We start from the raw sequence: 7,858 nt of genomic DNA, 5'->3' as shown, positions 1-7,858 counted from the left end.
TATGTATAAACGTAGATGATTTATTCAATTTTACTATTGTTTATTGTCTTTACGGTTTAAAAGTAGATGGTTTATGTTTATTAACTTGAAAATTGATATTTTATGAGTGATCAATTTATTAAGATGACAAGTATTTATTCTCAAATAATTCAAGTGAGAAAACAACAAACATGAAAACAAAATTATTCTTCCCCTAGCTAGTTAGAAGATCACCAAAAAATAATATTATCCCGTAATTATTTACTTTGACTCAATTACATGAATTAAAGTTTTAAACCAAATCCAAAATTAGGTGTGATCCAATAAAACAAATATTTAGATAAAAAAAAAAATCCTATATTACTAATCCCGCGTTATTAATCTGTGTTAATAATCTTTGTACCAAATGAGCAACGAAAAGTACAAATCTAATCCACTCCCCCACTTCACTATCTTTTCCTCTTCTCTCACTGAACAACCATGAGCGCCAGTCTCCTCTTCCCGCTTCCGGCAAAGCTTTCAACCTTCTCCACTGCACCTTCTTCGCTTTCTACACCGACCCTTTTCACCATTTCGTTCGCTAAGCCAATTTCCAACCACCCCATTTTTGTTAAGCAAAGTTTAAGCTCAAAAAGGCCGGATTTCAGGGTGTTCGCCGACGACGGAGATGCTGACGGAGGAGGTACAGATGACTATGACATGGACGAGGATGAAGTGGAAGAAGCAGACAACAAGAAGGACTTTGATGTTGACTATGATACCCTCTTAGGTGGTGGTGGTGGTGGTGGTGCTACTTCTTTAGCTGTTGCTAGGGGTGATGATGACATTGCGATGGTGAATAGCAGTAGCTTTGTATTTACTCAAGGGTGGGATTCGGAGAAAATTGTGGATTATAGGATTAAGGAGGAGGAGTTTCATAAAATTTGCCTTTTCGATTGTGATTTCTTCATTCGCAAACCTCCTGATCCTGATAACGATGTTTATGATTTTCGTGAGGTTAAATTCTGAATCTCTGTCTCTCCTTTTGCTCATTTGTTTGCTGGGAGGAGTATTAGTATGTTGGTACTAAATTCTGCACATTTGTATATTGAAAATTGCATCATTTGGTTTCTTTTTATGGATGAAATATCTGCATTTAAGTGTTTTGCCTAGTGCGACGGTTATATTTGCTCTATATTCACATAAGTTTCTCGGTGTTCGAAATGCATATTGATGTTAACACTTTGTTGATTTCTGTCTTGATAAGATGGTTTATAAGGGTTGTCCAAAAGGGATGACCTAGGCTGAGTCAAGGGATTAATGTACTGTTGATCAATATTGGAATAATAGCTTCCAAACTTGGTGCAAATCTGCTCCAACCTTGATGAGCATGACTACCTTGGTAAAACCTGTGCTTGTGGACTGGACAGGCTATCTGGTGGATTACACCTCAGATATGCTTTTTTAAAAAAAGAAATAAGGGTTTTGTCTTTCCATGTTACGTGGACTCAAATATGGGTGTGTATTTGTTATGCCAATTGATATCCTGGTTGGATAGTCAATTTGATAAAAGTTTTGGAGTATTTTGAAGGACTGCACGTAGTACTAATGCACCCATGTGTATGTTCAACATGGGTAGGTCAGCAAATGAAAAGAACATTATACCAAATTTGGGGTGTAGTGGAATTCAAACAGTGAAATTTGAATGTTAGTTACCGTTTTGACAATGTATGTGCTAGCTTATGAAGTATGATTTCTATTTGTTATGCAGATGTATGTTACACCTCCAGATACTGATATATATGCCATTCCCAGAGTTCTTGCACCAATGCCTCAGAAGGTGTAGTATTTATATGTTTATGATTGTACATGCCGTATGACTTACTTTTGAGTACTTATGATTCAACTTACAGTCGATTTAGTGTGTTTAAGTTACTACTTGATCAACAATATATTTTTCCATGCAGTATATCAGGTGTGCAATGAGTGATTATGGATGCTACAATGTGACAGAGCCTCCCATTGATGCGCCTAGAGATCCGATGTATAAATCCGAGAGAGAAATTATGAAGGTATTGATGTTTTCTGTTTCAACTGATAGACATTTGTTCTGTCATATGCTGTTTATGCAGTTTATTTTTCTAAAGATATGAAGCTTGTGAAAAAGTATTAATTGTAATGTAAAATTAAAGCTGGACTATGGATGAACTTCCATTGAAACACAAGAAAACAAGAAAGGGAAAAGTTCAAGGAAGGCACTTTTGGTATTCTTGTTTTGTTTCCTTTTTTTTTTCCTTTACTTTTGCTTTTAGGCAAATCTTCCCCCGTAATCCTCTTTCTTGATTTGTCTTTGGAGGGAGACCCTAAACTTTCTTACCCATTTTTGGTGATCATTTTGGAATTTTTGTTGTTTAAGCCTTATATACTGACCTCTTGTACTCCATCCATGTATCCTGAAAAAAGGTTCATCAAAATTCTTATGGTTGTATCACACAACTATGACGTTCAAGTACTTAATCCAAAACATTTCTTCTTGACTGGTATGAAGGCTCTGTTCATTTGAATCTGAAGGTAAGAAGGTTTAATCTTGCATTCTATGGGTTGCATGATCAGCGTGTTTCTTTGGCAGGTATTCTTGACAAAGCACTACAGGAATCGCAGGGCAGGTGATCCAGAATTTGCTCTTGATTTCGAAGAAATATACGTTATTGATTCTAAAACCAAATCAATCACAAGAGCCAAAGTAGTGGTAAGGAATTGTGACAAATTTGATCTAACCCCTTTCTTCTAGATTTGCTAATTTTTTATTGATCAAGTAACTTCCCTGATAAAGTGATTATCTTTTATTTCGCGGACATAGCTTTTTCACTTTCATATGGCTGAATCTGCTGCCTGTGTAACTGGAGTTCTAATGCTGTCAAATCAGAAAATTGGATTGTTAATTCTTTGAAGATATGTTTAACAATTTATACCGCTCAACAACTAATTCTGACCAAATTTTATAGTGCCAAGGAGCATAGAAATTTGAGGAAATGGGTGTGTTGTTGAAGGGATGGAAGTGGGTAAGGGGTAAAGGGCGGAAACTGAAGGATTTAAGTTTAAATTTATTTGAGGGGAAGGGGTGAGGCTGCAATTACTGTCTTGCACTGATTAGGTTTAATTGTTTTGTTTGCTATAGAGCAGGACTAAATTGAAAATTACTCTCCAAAAACATATACCAGACCCAAAAGAGCCATTTCCACTTTGCTGATAATGCTAAAGGATTTCATTTTATACTGAAAAGGGAAGGAGTGTACAACAACAACAACAATATACCTGTGATCCCACGAGTGGGGTCTGGGGAAGGGAGAGTGTACGCAGACCTTTGGAGGTAGAGAAGGTTGTTTCTGATATATCCTCAGGTCAAGGAAAAAAATTTCAAAGCAGGTCGAAAAAGGAAGAAGTCATGGAAAAAAAACTATAGAAAACATGTCTAAGTATTTTCAAAAAGAAACTTAACTACAACAAAATAATACGATAATCAAAGTGCAAGAAACAACAGATAATAAGTGACATCGTTGGATAAGAAACTCCGTGAGTAATACTATGACTACTAGTATGAAAAGGAAAGGAGTGTGTGTGTGTTAATTAACTGTTTGGACTGTCATTTAGGGACTAGACTTAGAATTAACCTAAAAGCTTATGTTGCTCTGCCTTTTCCAAAATGCCGACTGGTGCATGTCGGATCCTCCAAAATAGTGCATTTTTGGAGGATTCTACATAGGTGCGGGAACATATTCGGAGAATCTGAGCAACAAACAAAGAGCCATATGAAAAAGTCGACACTAAATGAATATTGTGCCAAAAATGTGGCTTTGAGCAGGCACAAGAAAATATTTGGTTGAATTGGTCTACTAGATGCGCAAGAATAGTCAGTCTTCAGAGTGAGATAGAGCAAGCTCCTAGTTCTTGACTTCTCCTCTATCAAAAGTGCTTCTGAAAGGTGTTATGAATTCATCTGGAGCTGCTTTTGTTGTATCAAGAAACACAAGGACAGACTCTCAGATAAATTAGAGAATGTTGATCCTCTTATTTGGTACACTTCCTTAGAATGCCTCAAGATTTCAATAGAATAGTCAGGTGCGAAAGAAGAACACCTTGTTTAACTGCAGTTACCCTTATTCATAATATTTCTAATTGAACTCCACATTTCCTACTTTTGCTTGCTCAGTGGATGGAGATAAAACTGTTATCCTTTCTCCAACTGCTTATTTGGACTTGCATTAAAGAGATTTTTTGGTCCCATACTTGTGCTTTTCTTAAATGTTTCAATTGGCGGAGTGATGCACAATCAGTTATCACGGCTACACAATGAGACAGAAAATTAGTTTAAAAGACAAGAATCTGAACCCCCTACACATCCATATTTCCTAGCAATTCTTTATCTACAAAGACTGCATTTTCTAGCAGTCTCTCTGTTTCTTTTCTTGCCATTTTATAGCAGGACTTCCCTTGCAAAGCCCTTAACAAGTAAAGTCACTAAATATTCTCTGAGCATCTTATACTATAAGACATGAAAGTTGGATTGTTATGTTGATGTATATTTGAAATATAGTTTTCCTGAGAAAGGTAAGGTTGAATGGGAGAATTTTTAACGGAAGGTTTGGAATACTTATGAAGCATACCTTCTCCATGTTCCCAAATATTACTCAACTTATTTTCAAATTTCTGTAGCAAGTATAGAAATACGTCTTTTTCGTATTTATTTGTTGTGCTTTCATTTTCTTTTTCATTTTATCCTTTTAGCGATGTTTATGCAGGATATAGTCTATAGAAGAAGGTATATGTTTGAAGTGATTAAATACATGAATTCAATGATAAAAGTTAAGAAGATAATGTCGTTTTGATTGAAAAACAGAAAAAAGAGTATCTGAAATGTTCTAAATGTGTTCTGGCAGATACATGTAACTTGTCCTTTCTTTAAGGTCTTAAACTTGTTTGATATTGATGACTTTGATATATATTTCTACTACTCCCTAAAAGTCCAGTTATAATAGGCTTGCATTTTGACCTCCAAATATCGAAGTACCTTTCTTTATGGGTCTGATGTGCAATTTCTTGTTGGTAACTATGAGTATCCAATGATGGAGCTTTTATTACAACTTTTAGATATGTTGTCCTAGGTGTAACTTCACAATGACAATAGCTCTTCACAGACTCCTCTTTTCGATAATAGAACTTATCATTGCTTATTACAGCTGCTGCAAGCCTTATTATATGAAAGTGTTCTATTTATTTATAAGGAAAGCATTTTTTTTGTTGTTCTTTTGTTGGGAGGCACATCAAATACAACTATGGTTAGGCTGTCTGCAAAATATAATGAAAGAAACTGTAGTGGACAAGAAAAGGATCATTCTTTCCCGCCTCGCTCCTCTCCAAGAGAAAAGGAAGAATTTTAAAAGAAAGAGAAAAAACTAAACACTTTACTTTTCATGATTTAGACACTTAATGTAAAAATTCTTTGTATTAGTATCCTTTATATTGTCGTTATGGTCTGGAGAAAGAAGAAAAGCTTTGTTACAGAGAGATATTGGCTGCAAAAAGTTAGACAATTCCCATCAAAATCTGTTTCAACTAGGTTGTTTAGTACTATAAGATAATGAAAACTGGTAGACGTTGAGTATTACATTCATCAACAATCCCTGGGGGGTATCTATGCCAAGCAGTAGACCGCTATAAGAATGGAATATTTGAACTTGAAGTTTGTCTTTTTAATTGGAACAATCAGATATAGAATCTTGAGGACATCTGTATTAATGAACTCACATAGTGTGAAGATGTATTGCCAACCAGTATACCAGTTAATGTAAACTTGAACTTGACCAGCTTAAAATGTTAATGAAACTTGAACTTGAGGCTGATGGTGTGACCAGCTTAAAATGTTTTACGTTTTCCCAATTATTGGTAGCCTTTGGATGCTCACTTTATTTATTGTTAGTTTTAATTAGTTAATTTGTTTTCCAAAAAATAGGTGACAGTTCCTGGAGGAAGAAGCAGGGATAGGAAGAATGATTTACTTGTCATTCGTGATAATGGGAACTCATTCAAAATTATACCATCAGTGAGTATCCTTGCTCAAATTCTTTCTTATCTCTGTATTATTATTGCTGTCTATCCACCTCTGATGAGTGAGCAACATGTTAATATAGGAGGAAAGAGATGATTTTACCACTGTGATAGAGAAAGAAGAGTGGAAGAAGACAAGGCAAGACATGGAAAGACATCTTAGTAAGCTAAGGGACTTCAGTGTTTCAAATTGGTTTTAGTTGGCCAATGAACACCATTGTCGAATATTTCTCTGGTAATGACCTCAGAATTGCTGGAAGAGCTGGCCAGATTGAATACCCTAATAGCTGAAGGAAACAATCAGGTTAATCCGAAATTGTTCATGGTTCTGTTAGAGCCAATGGCTTCCAAATTTCAGAATCGTAGTCGTACATTGTCAGTGCCATCATGACTTGTGTGGAAATGATCACTGATGAAGGTTTAGGGTGAGCTTAGGCAGAAGGTATGTAGCAAACAAATTCATCATATTTCTAGTACAAGGATGTGTGCAAACTTGAACCAGTAACCTTTATGGTAAAGAAATCAAAACAAGATGGTTGTGCATTTTCTCTCCCAAATATTAAAGCTGGAGGCATTCGAAGTACACAACATATGTTGCTTCAAATTTTGTTTCTCTTTAGCTTTGCTGGTTTTCTTTGGTTGATACATAATTGAACAGTTTAGATACTACCATAAGCTCACAACTAAATATGTATGGTGATGCCAGCTAATAATTGAGATTTGTTAAGTGAAGTTGATGGACACTTTTTTTTTCTTTCATACAAGCAATATGTGTTGATTTTAACAGACTACTCACAAAACAAGACTTGTATTGTATATTATGAAAATGTGAGAAAGATATAAAATATGGTGTTGACTAGACAAAATCAATTTGACATGCTTGAGACTTCCTTGGGAATTTAGTTATTCTTTGTAGCACACAATACTTTGCCTGAATATTTTTAGGATTAGTATGCAATTTGACAAACTGCAAAACTTGGGTCTCAAAAATATAGATCAACATAGGAAACTCATCTTCACAATCCACAAAGCCCAAACTGCCAATTGAAATGCCTTGAAAGCCGATTGATGGTTTTTCCCTGGGACCAACAACACAAAATATACATTCATACAGATATGTTTTAAAAATTACTAATTCATAAGTTAAAATTGTATTTGTATGGAAAAGTCATATAAACACTTATACTTTTACAGGCGACCTAATACGCCTTAGTCAGGTTCAAGGTGATTTTAATACTATACTACTCTGCGAAGCTTGATACCACTTGTGTTGTCTGAAGTGCTTCACACGCATCTGCCATGTTAGAATTATAATTCATTTATTTTTTTACTATTTTTCTTTATTCTTTTTTATTCATAATTTTTTCCTCTATACCCACCACCAACACCAAACCCAACCACCAAGTCACACCACCTTCAAAACCAGCCACCACCATCAATTTTACTAACTACCACCAAAGCCTCCAGGCCCTCCATTATCAAACCTACGGCACATACATCACCAAACTCACCACCAACTGTGGTTAGGTTGCTGACTTCGTACCCCCAAAGCATGCGACTCGCTACCATGATACCATCTCAATATCAATATACTGATATGGTATCATTGAGGTTTATTTCAGTCCGTAATAATACCACTACAGTATATCTATATACTGTCATGGTATCATTGATGTCTACTTCAATCGTTTAGCAACATCTCCATGATGCTATCATATACTAGCATGGTATCATTAAGGAGTGTTTCATATAATTAGTAACACTCCTCAAATCATGTATGATATCATCGCAGGAT

The 7,858-nt window shown here is 35.4% G+C and overlaps 1 protein-coding gene across 1 annotated transcript; it reads left to right on the top strand.

The window, feature by feature from the left end:
• The first annotated feature begins 371 nt into the window (after positions 1–371).
• Positions 372–6,662, top strand: LOC129903058 (PLASTID TRANSCRIPTIONALLY ACTIVE protein 6, chloroplastic). The gene is made up of 6 exons (XM_055978538.1): positions 372–975; positions 1,730–1,798; positions 1,926–2,030; positions 2,588–2,707; positions 5,969–6,058; positions 6,147–6,662. The coding sequence occupies exons 1-6, from the start codon at positions 460–462 to the stop codon at positions 6,261–6,263; spliced, it is 1,017 nt and encodes a 338-aa protein (XP_055834513.1). The 5' UTR covers positions 372–459; the 3' UTR covers positions 6,264–6,662.
• Positions 6,663–7,858: the final 1,196 nt, after the last annotated feature.

The sequence above is a fragment of the Solanum dulcamara genome, chromosome 9 (assembly GCF_947179165.1).
Source record: "Solanum dulcamara chromosome 9, daSolDulc1.2, whole genome shotgun sequence".
Classification (NCBI taxonomy): domain Eukaryota; kingdom Viridiplantae; phylum Streptophyta; class Magnoliopsida; order Solanales; family Solanaceae; genus Solanum; species Solanum dulcamara.
This window is presented reverse-complemented; position numbering and strand designations above follow the sequence as displayed.

Coding starts and splice junctions, on each gene's coding strand:
- LOC129903058 (XM_055978538.1), top strand. CDS start 460: ATGAGCGCCAGTCTCCTCTTCCCGCTTCCGGCAAAGCTTTCAACCTTC. Junction 976..1,729: donor ATGTTTATGATTTTCGTGAG/GTTAAATTCTGA, acceptor TTTGTTATGCAG/ATGTATGTTACACCTCCAGA. Junction 2,031..2,587: donor CCGAGAGAGAAATTATGAAG/GTATTGATGTTT, acceptor TTTCTTTGGCAG/GTATTCTTGACAAAGCACTA.